Source organism: Anomaloglossus baeobatrachus, chromosome 2 (genome assembly GCF_048569485.1).
Source record: "Anomaloglossus baeobatrachus isolate aAnoBae1 chromosome 2, aAnoBae1.hap1, whole genome shotgun sequence".
NCBI classification, from domain to species: Eukaryota; Metazoa; Chordata; class Amphibia; order Anura; family Aromobatidae; genus Anomaloglossus; species Anomaloglossus baeobatrachus.
Window position 1 is genome coordinate 93,960,050 of NC_134354.1, and position 18,897 is coordinate 93,978,946.

The 18,897-nt window shown below is 43.0% G+C and overlaps 1 protein-coding gene across 5 annotated transcripts in view; it reads right to left on the bottom strand.

Moving 5' to 3' along the window:
- CTPS2 (CTP synthase 2) overlaps window positions 1-18,897 on the bottom strand; it is a 275,422-nt gene that overhangs the window by 201,144 nt on the left and 55,381 nt on the right. For all 5 annotated transcript variants that reach the window (XM_075335173.1, XM_075335172.1, XM_075335174.1 and 2 more), the window contains 4 exons: window positions 17,101-17,217; window positions 10,486-10,569; window positions 5,532-5,612; window positions 4,571-4,722 (listed from right to left, as the gene is read on the bottom strand). In XM_075335173.1, coding sequence (XP_075191288.1) covers window positions 4,571-4,722; window positions 5,532-5,612; window positions 10,486-10,569; window positions 17,101-17,217 — 434 coding nt within the window. The remainder of the gene's footprint in view (window positions 1-4,570; window positions 4,723-5,531; window positions 5,613-10,485; window positions 10,570-17,100; window positions 17,218-18,897) is intronic.

The following is an 18,897-nucleotide window of genomic DNA, read 5'->3' on the forward strand; positions in this document are numbered from 1 at the left end:
AGTATTTGTCAGAAATAATGAACCTAATGCAAGTCAATGGGGAACCCAAACATTTTTCCTTGAAGATTTCCCAGAAAAATGCTTAGGTTCCCCATTGACTTGCATTAGGTTCGTTATACATGATGAATACTGGAACAGTTTTAGCATTCGGTACGAATAACCCAAATATTTCACTATTCGCTCAAGGTTTTGCCCCAAAATGTTAAAGGGAATCTGTCAGCAAATTTTTGCTATGCAATCTGAGGACAGCATAATATAGAGGATGAGACACAGATTTCAACAATGCATCATTTATTAGTCTTTGTTTGTTGTTTTCATACCAGGATTGTTTTCTCACTAGTAGATTATCACTGCACAGACTACAGTTCTTAGACTGACTATGCCTCCTCCTGTGATAAGCAACTCACTGTCAATAGACAATGTACACAGAGAGCCTTGGTGTGGACGGGGTTAACTTTGTCAGCTTCGCTACATAACTACATGCTACATCACAACTGCTGCACCCAGTAAACTAAATAATACATTGATGGAATAAGAATCTCTTTTCCTACATTATGCTGCTCTTAGTTGAAGTAACAAAGACCTGGTAGCAGATTCCCTTTAAGTTGTCCCCTGTAAATGAGGTAGAGGATAATTTACTCATCTGTGGAGGTCTGACCTACATCGATCTGCAAATCCTCGTCTGAATGGGCAGGAAGCAACTGTGGGCTCACATTAACCTCTTATATTATCCCGATTGCCACCGCACCAGGGCAATCGGGAAGAATCGGGTAAAGTGCTGGGATTGTCGCATCTAATGGATGTGACCATTCTAGGCAGTTGCAGGCTGCTATTTTTAGGCTGGGAGGCAGACAAATAAACATTGATATCCCCAGCCTGAGAATACCAGCCAATAGCTGTTGTACTTTATCTTGGCTGGGGATCAAAACTGGGACACAGCATATCATTTTTTTAAAATTATTTAATTATGCATGCGGTTCCTCTTATTTTGAAACACAGCCAAGATAAGTGAACAGCTGGGGGTTGCAGCCTTTAGCCGTGGGCTTTACCTGTGCTGGGTATCATAATATGGGGGGATCCTACACCAATTTTTTAATTAATTTATTTATTTTTACTTTACGACAGAAACCCAGATTGGGTGTGTGATTGTAAGCATCAGACACGCACTCAGAGTGGGGGCACGTCTGAGTGCAACTAATCACAGACGATGGTGGGTGGGGAAAGCAGTACATATGCAATGAAGGCTAATACGCGGTCCCGGAAGTGAATGCGCGGCCTGGAAGCAGTGTACAGTAGTGATGGAGTCTTGGTAAGTACAGCACACCTGCTCCTATCCCCCTATCCCTTCTACCACCATTTTTAATCGCCGGATATCAACTTATATGGGGGATCGGCGTCCAGCCTGGAACCTAATTTTAAAAAACAGAGACCGGCTGGTCTGGGTTATCTGGGAGTCCACTTATCACTAATTAGCATGTTTAAAAGTAATCCATTTACATCCCTGTTGTGTTGTTAGAGCCATCGATTTTTACCTAGCTAAAATGCAGAGAACAGTTATTTTTATAATCCAATGATTGTTCGTTTAGATATGTGGAAATCTGAGCAATCAACATGTAAAGTGAACAACAAAAATTTGTATCTAATTTTGTCCAACATTACAATGAAAACTGAGAAATAATATAAGTAAATGTTTTCTATGTGTTCCAGAAGATCAGGCTGCAGCAGGAACCTCTCCCCTATACTCTGCCCATAAAAGGAGAAAAAAAATTTGGCTAAGGGGTGCTTTGCACGTTGCAACATCGCAAGCCGATGCTGCGATGTCGCACGCGATAGTCCCCGCCCCCGTCGCAGCAGCGATATCTTGTGATTCCTGGCGTAGCGAACATTATCGCTACGCCAGTTTCACATGCACTCACCTGTCCTGCGACGTCGCTCTGGCCGGCGTCCCGCCTCCTTCCTAAGGGGGCGGGTCAGACAACGTCAGAGCGACGTCACACGGCAGGCGGCCAATCAAAGCGGAGGGGCGGAGATGAGCAGGACGTAAACATCCCGCCCACCTCCTTCCTTCCATATAGCCGCCGGCGGCAGGTAAGGAGATGTTCCTCTCTCCTGCAGCATCATACACAGCGATGTGTGCTGCCGCAGGAACGAGGAACAACATCGTACCTGTCGCGGCAGCGTAATTTTGAAAAAGTCGGAGCCTACACCGATGATACGATAACGACGCTTTTGCGCTCGTTAATCGTATCATCTAGGATTTACACACTATGATGTCGAAAGTGACGCCGGATGTGCGTCACTTTCGATTTGACCCACCGACATCGCACGTGCGATGTTGCAACGTGCAAAGCCGCCCTAAGTCTTGTACTTTAGCGGATCCCCAATTTTGTTCACCAGCCAAAGATTAAATAAGGCAGTAGAAGATTCAATCTTGTGGTACACAGGATTATGCAGAAAGTGCTGCAAAATGACAAACAATAAGGAGAAGTATATATTTTTAGCTTTTGCATTCACTTCTAGTCTCTGTTGTACAGAATAAGGAAAACATGGGTACTCCAGAAACTGGGCATACAGTGTGGTATAGCAGCTTGGCTCCAATGAATTGATTGTGGCTGAGGTGTAATACCACACACAACCTACTGACAGGTGTGGCGCTATTCTTGTAGGAAAGCAGCCATGATTTACTAATCTTGTACAACCCTTTCAATAAGTCAGACTTTGCACATAATATAAACTTCAAAGAGATCATACGAAGTTATCCCACACTGTCCGTGCAATGTGAGAATATCTTTTTTGGGGGTCACATTGTAATTAAAAACTACTTTTCAGTATTTCGCTATAAAATACCTAATTTGTCCTCGGATTTTACTTTTGTTCTTGTTATGTAAATTGATAAGTGGAAGAACAAAGTCATAAAAATCAATTTACCAAAGAAAGAAAAATTTCTACAGAAAGTCGCCCTGAGCGACACTTGAAATTGTCCCATATATTGCCACAATAAAGCAGAGGAGCCAGGATTTCCGCTTACGAATTTAGTTAACTTAACAGAATTATCCATGGAAAGTCATAAGTCAGCTTTTTACCAGCAATCAGTCAGCCAATAGCTACCAGAAAAGAGGAAAATAGTACAGAATGTACGGCGCATAGAGTTCACTGCACACTGCAAAGTACCTTCTCTTTACTGAGTCCCTCGGTATAGGAAAGCGCAGCAGACTACACTCTACTATACCGAAGGTATATATCACAAGGAGGTTTATTCAGACACCGCCAACTGTCATGGTGGAGTCAGGATCTGTGGAGACTATAGATTCTGGCACTCTGCCTGCTAACTTTTCTGATGTCTTTGATCAGTGCATTGAGATTCAGGCGTCGACCCACAGATCAGTAGGCAGGCTAGCAAGAGTGAATCTCTACTGCTCTGCTTGTTAGTCTCCTTTGATCACATGCTGTAGGGGAGCCAGTCACATTCACTCCAGTCCTATATTAAGACGGCGAAACGTTCGTTGGGAGCATCCCTGGGGGTCCCTGGTATGCACCATTATATTTATGCAAACTAACAATGTTGTCTCATGATTAAGATCACATTATAATAGCCTATACTATGTACTACTATGAAGTGAAGAGAAACTCCAGCATCCAGTCCAGATAATAAAAATTCATTATTTCTTTTATTGGATTTCCATTAAAATAGCCATCAATATGGCGCGGTGCCAACCATACAATTTTTGTATATAACTATACCTATGAAGATATTCCATTTTACAACTGTCACAAGTGTTTTGAGTCCACAGGTTACCTCTGGGGGATCTGGGATCAGGAGTTCTCAATGCTTAATTGATGGCAGGTCTTCTGTGGAGGCCAGAGATTAAAGGAGTGGATTTACTTTCATTTGACGCTGAAAGGATTAGGGACTTTTTCATTTTTGGCTGAGATTACTCCTAGCCTTAATCCCAGCTGTATCTGTTTATCATCATTCTTTCCACTATATTTATCCACTTCAGGCTTCACTCCATGCCGGTGATAGATCTTCTATACTGGCCATTTTGAAGGAGCCTTTCTCTGGAAAAGCTGATGTGTTTGTTTCAGTTGAAGCTGTGAAGGTTCCTGCTGGAGAAACTTAGGAATGCTATTTGTTGTGTCTTTCCCCTCCCGTTTGTCTTACCTTCCTCATGTTTTATATTATTGCAGTAGCAAGACCTGATAACATCCCTGACACTTCAGCGCCGCAGTTCCAGTGATTCCATATCGCCTCCAGATGTGACCACTGCAGCCAATCACTAGTCTTGTATTGTAGCCTGCTGATGTCAGTGATGGGCTGCAATGGTCACATGTATAGACCACACTTTATTACTGTAATCTGCTATCACATTTTGATTTAGTGAAAACAAAAAATCCCCTCTAATTTCAATATTTTATCAGTATGCTATCCACTCCTAAGCTCCCTCTAGTGGTAGCTGAAGGAAGCCAAAATGTCATAATTTATTTCTGTCTTTGCAGGTGTTAAAAATGTTAAAGCATGCTAGAAACCCTCTGACCATAGAATAGGACAGAAAAGCGTGGCCTACTGTACCTGTCAGCCATTCTCTTCCATTTCAGAAGCTGCACAGTGGGTTTATCATCCACAGGAAGGTTCAGTCTGTGTTTAAAATATGTAATAATTCCTTGTTCCTCTAGTAAAATGGGCACACGGTACGTAGACGACACATCATGAATGAATATGACCTGAAAAAGAAGTTGCATAGAGTGTGTATATTTAGTCCACTGCAACATTTAGTACAAAAATAATAATTTTATTTATATAGCGCCAACATATTCCATAGCACTGTCTTATTGGTTATGGAAAGTTGATGGCAATACTACCACTTCCTATCATATGCTACACAAATTATCTACAAAATACACTTTAAAGAGAATTAGCCTCTGGAAAGGCCTCGTGCGGTAAGGCCATAATTTTTTTTGTTTAAGGCTACCGTTAAAGGCTTTTTGTGTCCTTTTTTAGCGCTTATAGAAAATGGCATGAATTCTGTTCAATTTTTCCAGGCCTTTTTTACAGGCAGAATACATTGATCTCTGGATTGTGGGAAAAGATTTAATATACCTTTTATTTTATTAGGTAAATTTTCTGCTTATTTTGTGCCTAGTAGCTGTCAATCACCAATTAGTACCGCCTCCTTGACTATCTCTGCAGAGCTATACAATTGATCATGTTCATGATCTATGTGGATCCCAGAGTTTCAACCATCTGTGATCAATGTGTAATTTTGGGATAACCCCTCAAAATTGAAATTAGTCATTGGAATAATCAAGATTAATAACGACACCGGTAATGCACAGCATCCATAATGTAGCCCTGTCAATGCTGCGCCTCATAATTCAATTCACGTTTCTCACATGGAGTCCAAATAACCACTTGATTTTGTTTTTGTTTATTTTTTTTTAATTGTTGGATAAAACCAGAAGGAAACTGCTAGAACCACATTGAAAAGATTTGCTCACTAAACATAATGTGAGATAATTATTAAGGAACGGACCTGTTCTGGTTCCACGTGACAGAACATTGAGATCTTCTGCTTCACCGCCATCTCTATGGGTTTGGTACTCCTACATACGATCTGTCAGGAAATAATTTTTAAGAATCAGAGGGGCCCTGGTGTCTACTGCTTTAATAAAAAAAGTTGCAACAACATTTTTATTTAATAAAGTGTTCTAATTACCCATGTAATTATGTGTAAGTGTATTAATATATTTACCGATCACAGTCTTCCACCGTTTCCAGCGTTGCTCCGGTGCTCTTCTTGCTCACATGACCTGGAATCACTGGGGTTTATGTGTTAGTTAGAGTAATAATAATACTAATTCAGTTATATAGCGCCATTAATTCCACAGCGCTATACATACATTAGTAACACTGTCCCCAATGGGGCTCACAATCTAAATTCCCTATCAGTATGTCTTTGGAGTATGGGAGGAAACCCACGCAAACACGGGGAGAACATACAAACTCCTTGCAGATGTTGTCCCTGGTGGGATTTGATCCCAGAACCCCAGCGCTGCAAGATTTCAGTGCTAACCACTGAGCCACTACGCTGCCCCAGAAGTTGCCTTCTATTTGTAAAGGCCCCTTTTTTACACACAGAGATAAATCTTTGGCAGATCTGTGGTTGCAGTGAAATCATGGACATATTGTTCCATTTGTACACAGCCACAAACCTGGCACTGATTGTCCACAATTTCACTGCAACCACAGATCTGCCGCAGATTTATCTCTGTGTGTAAAGTGGCCTTAAGTCTATTGAACGTTGGTCAAAGACTCACACTGAATGAAACACAGTCACAACGAATAGGAGACCTCACAAAACAGCAGAACATCGGTGGAAACCGGAAATTATGGCAATCAGTAAGTACAGCAATCATCTTTACATAAGTAGGTAAGACAGTGGTTTACTTAAAGGGAACCTGTCAGGTCCAATATGCACCCAGAACGGCTAACTGTCCCTGTATCTAGTAGCATACATAAAGAAATCTTTAGAAAAAGTATTTCTAAAGATCTTTTACCATATGCTAATGAGCACAGGGACTAGTCCCCTGGGTGTTAGTGCCCCTGGCTAGTCGGCCCCATTAGCATATTAGCATTCCCCTGTGGGTATGCTAACATGCTAATGAATGCGCAGTATCACAGGATGATCTCACTCACCTCTCCAATGCCATTGCGTCAGACGCTGGATTTCGGCTGAATGCGCATGACCCCAGAGGTTAGGTCAGGCGCGGTACTTCAGTTTGAAGCCAGGACACATACACCCGGCTTCATAGTGCGCATGACCAAAACTCCAGGGTCATGCGCACTGAGCCGAAATCCAATTAGAATACCCACAGGCAGGGGTGGGATTCAGCCGGTTCTGTCTGGTTCGGGCGAACTGGTTGTTAAAATAGTAGCCGAACCGGCAAGAAACAGCTCTGGTGATCCAGTTCTCTGTAAAAACTTCTATTAGTGTCTTTAAGAAACTAACACAAATGAACCTCCGTACGCACCGCACTTCCGGGTTCAGTGGAGCCTGTCTGCTCCCTGACCTGGCATGCAGCGACGTGCTGACGCTGCAGAGGTCACAGCAGTGTGGTGATGTTCCTCATCCTGCTGCTGCCTGCCAGCATCAATGTGCTTGCAGAGTGCCGCGGAGGAGGACGGAAGACAGAAGAGAGGCCGCCGGTGCTTGAAGCAGGTAAGTGCTCAGTGATCCGAAAATGCAGGGAGACAAGAATCTGCAGGGAGAGGAGGCCGCATAAGATGGGAACTATATGGGAAAAGGAGCACATGGGATGAGATCTACAGGGCAAAGAAGCCATGATGGGATCCGCAGGGGAAAGACGCCATGATGGCATCTGCAGGGGAAAGAAGGCATGATGGTATCTGCAGGGGAAAGAAGCTATAATGGGATGGGATCTGCAGGGGAAAGAAGCCATGATGGGATCTGCAGGGGAAAGAGGCCACAATGGGATGGGATCTGCAGGGGAAAGAGGCCACAATGGGATGGGATCTGCAGGGGAAAGAGGCCATAATGGGATGGGATCTGCAGGGGAAAGAGGCCACAATGGGATGGGATCTGCAGAGGAAAGAGGCCATAATGGGATGGGATCGGCTGGGGAAAGAGGCCATAATGGGATGGGATTGGCTGGGGAAAGAGGCCATAATGGGATGGGATCGACAGGGGAAAGAGGCCGTAATTGGATGGGATCTACAGGGGAAAGAGGCCGTAATGGGATGGGATCTGCTGGGGAAAGAGGCCATAATGGGATGGGATTTGCAGGGGAAAGAGGCCATAATGGGATGGGATCTGCAAGGGAAAGAGACCTCATGGAATGGGATCTGTAGGGGGAAAGGAGCCACATGGGATGGGATCTGCAGGGGAAAGAGGCCACATGGGATGTGATCTGCACTGGAAAAGCAGCCACATGGGATGAGATCTGTATGGGGAAGGTTGTCCATTCCAATTTTAGCAGGGCTCCTTTAGTAATAATTTTTAAAAATTGTAGAAAAAATGTTTAATACAATAAGAGTGACAGTGACTGGAACAACTGGTGCTGGGCAGGGGAGTGAAGGTATAGGAGGGGAAGAAGGGGAAAGAGATTATACTTTAAATTTCTTGTATTTTGTTGGTTGAGGAAAGTGCTTTAAAAATGGGTGTGGTTAACAAAATGGGTGTGGTTAACAAAATGGGTGTGGTTAACAAAATGGGTGTGGCTAACAAAATGGGTGTGGCTAACAAAATGGGTGTGTGTGTTTTCAAATGGGCGGGGTTTACAGAGAACCAGTTGTTAAAAATTTAAATCCCATCCCTGCCCGCAGGGGTGTACTAACATGTTAATGGAGCCGACTAGCCAGGGGAACTAACACCCAGGGGACTAGTCCCCACACTCATTAGCATACGATAAAAGATCTTTAGAAACACTTTTTCTACAGATCTCTTTATCTATGCTAGTGTATACAGGAACAGTTAGGCAGGGATAAGCAATATGCACCCAGAACTGCTTGTGGTACTGGGTGTTATATTGGACCTGATAGGTTCCCTTTAATTAAGATTTTGTCTGAACTTCTTTAATACCCATCTTAAAAATGGTGAGATCTATCCAAAGCTCGATCACAAGCTTATCTGAGCAGCTCGGCGATCATTGCTGGTTACTGCCGCCTACAGGCTGTGATCAAACTTGTCCTCCAGAATCTAATCTGCTAAAGACTAGCATAGTCACCATTTACATGTCAGTCTCCATCATCTTCATCCTACCAGCACTTTTTCCCCAAAATATTTCCCAATTAATGATAGGCTTCTGCCCCACTTTTTTCTCCATGTGGGTAGTTTTCAGTAGAGCGAATATTCTTCTTGTTACAAGGGGTTTTCTTCAAGATGGTTATTATTAAAACCGTCTTTCGAAAAAAGGCTTCCTGAACCAAGACAGTATAACTGAACCTAGACAGCCAAATATGATTCTGTTCACATTGAGCTTTTACTGCATGACATACAAGACAATATATATCCAGAGGTCCTCTTGGACCCAGTGTATGCCAAAAGAGAGTCCTTCTGGTACACATTGGGCTGATATGTGTTAGCATAGGTGACAAAGATTCCAGATTTCTATAAGAGGCAATCATCAGAGAATTCTTACAAACATCTATTTCCTACAGTAGCAAAACATGAGATGTGGACTGAGTGACTCTACTAGAGAAATCGGGCATAAAAAAGAATAAATAGTGTTCGCATACAAATACGCTATGTGGCCAATATACAGACATATAAACGTTAAAAATGTGAGGTAGTTAGCTTTTTTTTTTATCAAAGTACATTACAAGTACATTAATTTAATACTATGTGTATATATATATATATATATATATATATATATATATACATACACGAGTGTATATATATATATATATATATATAATTTCTTTATTTCCTATACATAGTACATATCAAGGGGCGTCCCTACACCAGCTCTCTGCACCCTCATCCACCCTTCTTTCCCACACTAGGTTTTAATTGCGAGCTATGCCTGGTCTCCTTTTCACTCCCCATTCAGATGAGGCTGGTTTGGCACATGGAGAGGTATGACATTAGCGTTAGGGACCATCCATATTTAGATACACCTTGATGTGGTTGGTGGCTTTTGTGCTCTTTGATCAAGAGAAATAGAGCAGTCTGTGTTTTAAAGCCTGATCCTTTTGTTCTCAGCGGGGTCAGAATTTTTTTTCACTCTTCCTCCTGAAAGAACATGAACGTACAGCGAAACACCCGCTCGTGTGTATGGGGGGGTTGGAAGGGTGTATGAGTGCCTACACTGTGATGTCTATGAAATCTTACAGGTGAACAACTGATATACAGATCAGTGCAAAAGTTTTAAACAGGTGCTTAAAAAAATTCTACAAAATATGACATATACTAATCCATCATGCAGAAGCATCAAGGAGGCATTTGGATGGCTTCAAATTTATTCCGTAGCACAAAACCTCCTCACCCCAAGATAGAACTAATGTTATTAAGTACCATCTTCAACATAAAGAAGTACAAGGAGTCCTGGAAGTGATTATATGGCCCCACAGGACCATGATCTCAACATCATCAAGTTGGTCTGGGATTACATGAAAAGACAGAACAATTTTCACAGGTCTACATCCCCAGAAGATCTGTGGTTAGTTCTCTAAGATGTTTGGAACGACCTCCTTGCCAAGATCATTCAAAGGTCAAAACCTGTAAACCTAGAAAACCTGATCATTTGATGCTGTTATTCAGGCAAAGAGTGATACCTCCAAGGATTGATTTGATTCCTGTTTTGTATTTCGAAAATTGATAAAAAATATATATATTAAAACTTTCATTTTTTTTTTAAAGCATTTTTCTTACTTTGCAGCATTTTTTCCACACCTGCCTAAAATATTTCCACAGTATTAATCCATCAATCTCTGGAGTTATATAGATGATTTAAGAAAAAACATACCAAGTCTGGAGATAATCCCAGGCCCCTGAGTGCTCGGACGCTGTTCTGCGTTGGTTTGGTTTTCTGTTCTCCCGTTGCTGTTGGCTAAACAAAATACACCATCCATGTTAAGTCTCATGGTTATCCAGATACATTCAGGCACAATTTTACTATTAGGCTAAGGACACACGGGCATTTAGGATCCGATGCAAGAGCATTGGATGCTTTATGCTAATGACCCTTGGCTTCTGCTCTGCTGCGAGTGTAAGCCGTGTGTCATTATACTGTGCTGCGATCGGAGCACAGCTGCGAAAGAGAGGAAGGGATGATAATGTCGCACTGCACTCCGGGGTCATGCGAGTGCAGTGCGATGTTTCTCTCGCACCCATAGACTCCAATGGGTGCGAGTGAAAACGAATCAGATTCCACCTGCAGCATGATGCGATTGTTTTCTCGGTCCGATTAGGGCTGAGAAAAAAATTACACATGGGAGCGGCCCCATAGAATAACATTGGTCCAAGTGCAATACAATTTTTTATAGCATTCCACTCGCTCTGTTTTACTCGCCGTGTATCCTCAGCCTTACCACATTACTATAATCTTAGAGCCAGTAGGGCATGTTCACAACTAGCAGATACAGTAGACTGACAATTATCCAGGTTGGTTCACACTGTGTCCTGGGACACTTCAGGAAACTCTCCTTCTCTCTGGAGTTTTGTAAACCTGAAGACTTTTTGGTCATTTTTTTTTAGAGTTCTTGCAACATTTTTTAGCCGCTAGCATTTTTTGAGCATCTGTTAGCTGGCACCAGATTGTGCTCACCATTTACCCTTAATTTTTTATTCCTGTTTCTTAATTTGTATAGGTAGGCTAACACATGGATTAGTATAACCATGTATATACTGTAATTACACTTTGATTTGAAGAGACAAATTAATATTTTGATTAAATTTTATCCATTTTTAAGGCCAAGGTTGGATTTTGTATAGACAGTATTTTAGGGCTTCTAACAGCTACTTCTTAAAAATATCTGTGATTTCAACCCATTGTGGTTTGAGACCAGGTAAATGTAGCTGTAGGTTCATTGTTCCAGGCGGAAAAAAAACCCAAAACACATGTAGTCTGACGGTAACTCCACTAATTTTCTGCTCAAAGCAAATATAAAGCAAGGAAGACAAACTTGAGGAATAAAGACACCTTGCTTCCTAGGTATCTCACACTGAGCTCTGAACTTGTAGTTCAACAAGCAACAAGGTAAAGGCCCCGTCACACTAAGCAACATCGCTAGCAACATCGCTGCTAACGAACAACTTTTGTGACGTTGCTAGCGATGTTGCTGTGTGTGACATCCAGCAACAACCTGGCCCCTGCTGTGAGGTCGTTGGTTGTTGCTGAATGTCCTGGGCCATTTTTTAGTTGTTGCTGTCCCGCTGTGAAGCACAGATCGCTGTGTGTGACAGCGAGACAGCAACAACTGAATGTGCAGGCAGCAGGAGCCGGCTTATGCGGATGCTGGTAACCACGGTAAACATCAGGTAACCAAGAAGCCCTGTCCTTGGTTACCCGATATTTACCTTTGTTACCAGCCTCCGCCGCTCTCACTGTCAGTGCCGGCTCCTGCTCTGTGCACATGTAGCTGCAGGACACATCGGGTTAATTAACCCGATGTATGCTGTAGCTAGGAGAGCAGGGAGCCAGCGCTAAGCAGTGTGCGCTGCTCCCTGCTCTGTGCACATTTAGCTGCAGCACACATCGGGTAATTAACCCGATGTGTGCTGTAACTAGGAGAGCAGGGAGCCAGCGCTCAGTGTGCGCTGCTCCCTGCTCTCTGCACGTGTAGCTGCGTGCACTGGTAACCAAGGTAAATATCGGGTTGGTTACCCGATATTTACCTTAGTTACCAAGCGCAGCATCTTCCACGCGGCGCTGGGGGCTGGTCACTGGTTGCTGGTGAGCTCACCAGCAACTTGTGTAGCGACGCTCCAGCGATCCCTGCCAGGTCAGGTTGCTGGTGGGATCGCTGGAGCGTCGCAGTGTGACATCTCACCAGCAACCTCCTAGCAACTTACCAGCGATCCCTATCGTTGTTGGGATCGCTGGTAAGTTGCTTAGTGTGACTGGACCTTAAGAGTATAAGTAATGTAAATGGTTCCAGACTGTAGCCCGAACTGTCAGTGATGTACTTGTATAACTCCACTGCTAATCAGGACATCTGTGGAGCAAGGGAGAAAAAAGCGAGGGATAAAGACCACTTGTTTTTCAGGGAAATCTAATTGCGCTAACTTAAAGCTCCACGAGGAAAACTGTGAAAGTAATTATAATAGCAACATAAGTATTTGTGATCATAGTGGAACTTGAACATCTCCAGGTACCTAGGCAAGTATCTGATAAAACCACCTTTATACTTAGAAGGCATGAAAATCAGGGGCGTAACAATTACAGTCACAGGGATCGGGACCGGGCCATGGGGTGCAGAGCGTCAGCCGACTCCAGTCCCTACTCTAGCTGGATGTGCATCTGAGAGACACACATCCAGCTGAAATGGATCGCTGTGCAGAGACCCTTCAGGTCCTTGTACTGCGATACACTCTGCCGGCAAAGTAGAAGCCGGCAGCTTTCAGCAGCTTTCCTGTGGCTGAAGCAGCACATGACAATGACGTGTTGACATAGCACGGACACCGATGAAAGCTGCCAGCCACTTCGAATCGGCTATAGAGGAGAACGCCGAACAACATGGGACCCGGTAAGTTTGAGTACAGCATATACTAGGAGGGGAACAGTATATACTAAGAGGAACCCAGGAGAGGAACATAAATACCAACAGAGGGACAGTATACACCAGGAAGGCGACAGTATATATCAGAAAAGCCCCAGAAAAATATATACCAAGAGTGGGATAGTATATACCAGGATGAGGGACATATTTAGTAGGATGCGGAACATACAAGGATGGGGACACATTTACCTGGAAGTTACCTAAGATGGGGTACATTAGAACTGGCTGAGGCACATTACTACATAAAGGGGTGAGGGCAACTCATATGTTTTTTATAGGATTTAGAATGCTAAATGTATACATACATATACAAACATCTGACCAACATCAGGGGGGGACGGCCCAGGGTCAAATTTTGCACCGGGGTCCACAGAACTCTAGTTATGCCACTGTTGAAAATGCTCTACCTTTTAGCTTGTCTACTGGGCATTGTTTTTTTGTTAATAACATTAGTCATTTTTAAAAATCATTTCACGCATCCCAAAAATTGCATGTCACTTCTTTCTTTTTAGAGGCTGCTACTTTAATATAATTATTAAGCGTCTGGAATATTCACAAGCACACGCTCATATCTACTCATGTTTCTGAGTGGGAATGAACTGGAAATCAATGGGTTGTTATTTCTACTATAATTGAACCATTTGAAGATTTTACTTTTCTCCTTTTTGACTATGAGATCAATAATACCACCACACTCAAGAGACTCTTTAGTTTTAGACGTCCTTAGCATCTGAAGATGACATCTAAAGTTAATGTGTTTTTGTGCTTCACACTGTGTATAAGAGACTTATTCTCTGAGCACCTCTTATTAGGGTAAAACTAAATGTTCCATCCGAAAACGGAAGTGGCCAGAATTTATTCAATGATACAGTAAAGTGCTAAACACTTCTCCTTCCTTCCAATAGTGAGTGCTGTGAATTACAGAGATGGCTGGTAAGACCCTTCACATTATGTGTGATACATTGTGGTAAGTCTCTAACTTAGCACCATTGTTTGTCCTTAAAGCCTGCTTTACACGCTGCAATGTATCTTACAATGTGTCGGCGGGGTCACGTCGTAAGTGACGCACATCCGGCATTGTAAGCTACATTGCAGTGTGTGACAAGTTCGTGCGATTGCGATTGAACGTTAAAACGTTCGTCGCATGCACATCGTTCATTTCTCTAGAATTGAACGTCAGATTGTTCAACGTTCCCGCGGTAGCACACATCGCAGTGTGTGACAAACCGGGAACGATGAACAGATCTTACCTGCGTCCTGCGGCTCCCAGCCCACAATGCGGAAGGAAGGAGGTGGGTGGGATGTTTATGTCCAGCTCAGCTCCGCCCCTCCGCTTCTATTGGCCGGCTGCCGCGTGACGTTGATGTGACGCCGAACGTCCCTCTCGCTCCAGGAGGTGGACGTTTGCCGCCCACATCGAGGTCGTATGGAAGGTAAGTACGTGTGACGGGGGGTTACTCATTTGTGCGGCACGTTCAACAAATTGAACGTGCTGCACATACGATGGGGGCGTTGCAAATCGCATACGATATCGTATGCAAAATTGCAACGTGTAAAGCAGGCTTTAGGCCGGGGTCACACAACCATAGATTGTCTCATCTGAGAGAATCAGGTCAATTATGTTAATGACACTCGGCTCAAACTCTGATCAGACTATATCAGCATAGTGTGATCACACTGTGAGGAACAGATGGAGAACAACATTTCTCCAGCCTCTCCATTGTGATAGTCCGCAGAAATCGTCATCCAAGTGTGGTCCGATGACTTCCACGTACCCATAGACTTGAATGGTTGGGTCTCATCCGAATACATTTTTCCGAAAGTCTATTACACTTTTATGTAGTTACATTATTTGTTTGTGTAGACGCATTACACTTTTATGTGGGCAAAGTTTTAGTAGGTTTATTGCACCTTTGTGTAAATAGTTTAATGATTTTGTAGGTTTATTACACAATTTTGTGAACTTATTGTGTCTTAGTGTAGGCACATTACACCACTTTGTAAGGTTTATTATACATTGCCTAGGTACAATACATTTTTGTGTAGGTTTCTTACACTTACCATTTTGTTTATATGTATTACATCTTTGCGTAGGTTTTTCACACCTCACAATAAACTTTTGTATAAGTTAATTACACCTTTATGTAGTTTTATTATTTTATATTTGTGTAGATTTATTACAATTTTTTGCAGCTTTCTTCTACCTTTACATGAATACATCACACTTTGGTGTAGGTTCAATGTATATACGGACATCACTATACTTTCCATAGGTTTTTTAATTTTTGTGTAGACTTTATTACACCTTTACTGTTTGTGGAGGTCTATAAATTTATATCTATAGACTATTATCTAGCTGAGATTTGTTTCACAGTAGCATTGCTCCGTGTGTTATCTGATAGCACTCATCCAATTTATACTGTGATGTGAGCGAGCCCTCAAACTTACTCTCTGCTGACCCTACTCTCAGCTTTCTCTTGCAGTGCCCTAAGCTTAAAGAGGATCGGTCACCAGATTCAATCTGTACAGTTTTAACTCTTATTTTATTCACATTGCTCCCATGAGTAGTCTGGTTTTTGTTGTTGTTGTTTTGTAGTTTTTTTTAAATCTGCCATACTGTACCAGAGATGTGAGCCTGTCAAGTAGTGTTCATTTGTAGGGTCTTCTTTCGAAATGAGTGGACCCGTGGAAGTTTGGTTCAGTTCGGAAGGTGCAGCCGGACTTTTGAAAAAGCTCAGTTTGGGACCCGAATTTGACCTGAACCCCAATAGAAGTCACTAATTGGGCAGTTGGGCTCTCCACCCACATATAGCCAGCCATAAAGGGATCACTTCCGGGGGCAGGTGGACGGAGGTTTTTGCTTTATTTGTGTTTGGTGCACATTATATCTGATCGTGCTGTTGTTACCCCAAGTGCGAGCTGATTAATCACTGTAAAGGCCACTTTACACACAGCGACATTGCTAGCGATGTCGCTGGTGAAAGCACCCGCCCCCGTCGGTTGTGCATCATGGGCAAATTGCTGCCCGTGGCGCACAACATCGCTAGGACCCGTCACACATACTTACCTGCCTAGCGACGTCGCTGTGGCCTGCAAACCGCCTCCTTTCTAAGGGGGCGGTTCGTTCGGCGTCACTAAGCGGCCGACCAATAGAAGCGGAGGGGCAGAGATGAGCAGCCGCAATATCCCGCCCACCTCCTTCCTTCCTCATTGCGGGCGGCCGCAGGTACGATGTTGTTCCTCGTTCCTGCGGTGTCACCCATAGCGATGTGTGCTGCCACAGGAACGACGAACAACCTGCGTCCTGCAGCAGCAACGATATTTGAGATTAGAATGTCGTGTCAACGATCAACGATATGGTGAGTATTTTTGATCGTTAGCGGTCATTCGTACGTTTCACACGCAACGGCGTCGCTCGCTAACGAGGCCAGATGTGCGTCACGAATTCAGTGACCCCCAATGACATCTCGTTAACGATGTCGTTGTATGTAAAGTGGCCTTAAGCGGCTCACACTGGGCCAGCCACCGAGTGTACCTGAGCACAGCGATGCTTGCGCAAGTAGTTTGCATACATAAAGAACCCGAACTCTGTTTTTTGTAGAGTCTGTGTTTGGTATGAACACCGAACCTTGGTTTCGTCCATCTCTAGGCTTCTATACTTCTCTAAAACAAAAATAAAGTATGACTCGGCCTCCATCGTCCTGGTCCTCGTCGTACATGCTGAATGCTACGTTACAAAGTGTTGTGAAATGACTGCACCACTAATGCTCTGCTCATTCAGCAGTTTCTCTATGGTGAATAATATTGGAAATCTGACATCTCAGACAGAATGAGGTACATCTTTAGTAGAATGTGCTTACCTGAGGTACAAGGCTGACGTGTATGTTACAGAAATTCTCTCTTTTGGCTTTAAACTGGAACTGCCGGAAAGCTTCAATGAAAGCCATTCCCTCGATGTCTCCGATGGTTCCACCAAGCTAAAACAACGATACAGGAGGTTTAAAGCGTCTTCGTTATTCAGGCAACTATTCAGATTAAGTTGTCTTGTGTATGTACATGACGAGTAACAATTTTGGCCATTACACGACTTATCCTGTACTTTCAACAGTTTTTCCTATGTATACTCTCTCTATTTGTTTACACTTCTCTCTCAGCCAGTGGAGGTAGTTGCAGAGTACACAGAGATATGAAGAATTGCTGCTCTCCTGTTCAGAGTCAACAGCAGCATGGAGGACATTATACAACACTAATAATCAGTGTAGCTGTGAATTCAAGCCTGAAGGTGAGATAAACACTTACTAGAAAACAACAGCACTCTGCGTGTCTGTGCTCCTCTCCCCTTCCCTATCTAGAGACTTCAATAGACAGCTGTAACCTGATCCCTCAGGCCAGGAAAAATTTGAACTGTTTTTTTTCTGAGCTTACACTATTGATTAATCTAAAGTATGTTAAAAAAGACACTGACCATTTGGATTAAACATAAATACTTGAAAACCAGTATTATACAATTTAAAGAGTGATCTATTTTAATGGAATCTAATATTAGTATAATGGATAGGCAAAATATATATTTCACCTGTACAAAAGACAAATACTCATGAACTTAACCCGCATTTCTAGTACAGTGTATATATGTGATGTACATACACTGTGTGCAGAATTATTAGGCAAATGAGTATTTTGATCACATGATACTTTTTATACATGTTGTCCTACTCCAAGCTGTATAGGCTTGAGAGCCAACTACCAATTAAGTAAATCAGGTGATGTGCATCTCTGTAATGAGGAGGGGTGCGGTGTAATTACATCAACACCCTATATAAGATGTGCTTAATTATTAGGCAGCTTCCTTTCCTTTAGCAAAATGGGTCAGAAGAGAGATTTGACGGGCTCTGAAAAGTAAAAGATTGTGAGATATCTTTCAGAGGGATGCAGCTGTCTTGAAATTGCCAAACGTTTGAAGCGTGATCCCCGAACAATCAAGCGTTTCATGGCAAATAGCCAACAGGGTCGCAAGAAGCGTGTTGGGCAAAAAAGGCGCAAAATAACTGCCCATGAATTGAGGAAAATCAAGCGTGAAGCTGCCAAGATGCCATTTGCCACCAGTTTGGCCATATTTCAGAGCTGCAACGTTACTGGAGTATCAAAAAGCACAAGGTGCGCCATACTCAGGGACATGGCCAAGGTAAGGAAGGCTGAAAAACGACCACTTTTGAACGAGAAACATAAGATAAAATGTCAGACTGATTTTTCAAAGGTTTTATGGACTGATGACATGAGAGTGACTCTTGATGGGCCAGATGGATGGGCCAGAGGCTGGATCAGTAAAGGGCAGAGAGCTCCACTCTGACTCCGACACCAGCAAGGTGGAGGTGGGGACTGGTATGGGCTGGGATCATCAAAGATGAACTTGTGGGACCTTTTCGGGTTGAGGATGGAGTGAAGCTCAACTCCCAAGACCTACTGCCAGTTTCTGGAAGACAATTTTTTCAAGCAGTGGTACAGGAAGAAGTCATTATCGTTCAAGAAAAACATGATTATCATGCAGGACAATTCTCCATCACATGCATCCATCTATTCCACAGCGTGGCTGGCCAGTAAAGGTCGAAAAGATGAAAAAAAATGACATGGCCCCCTTGTTCACCTGATCTGAACTC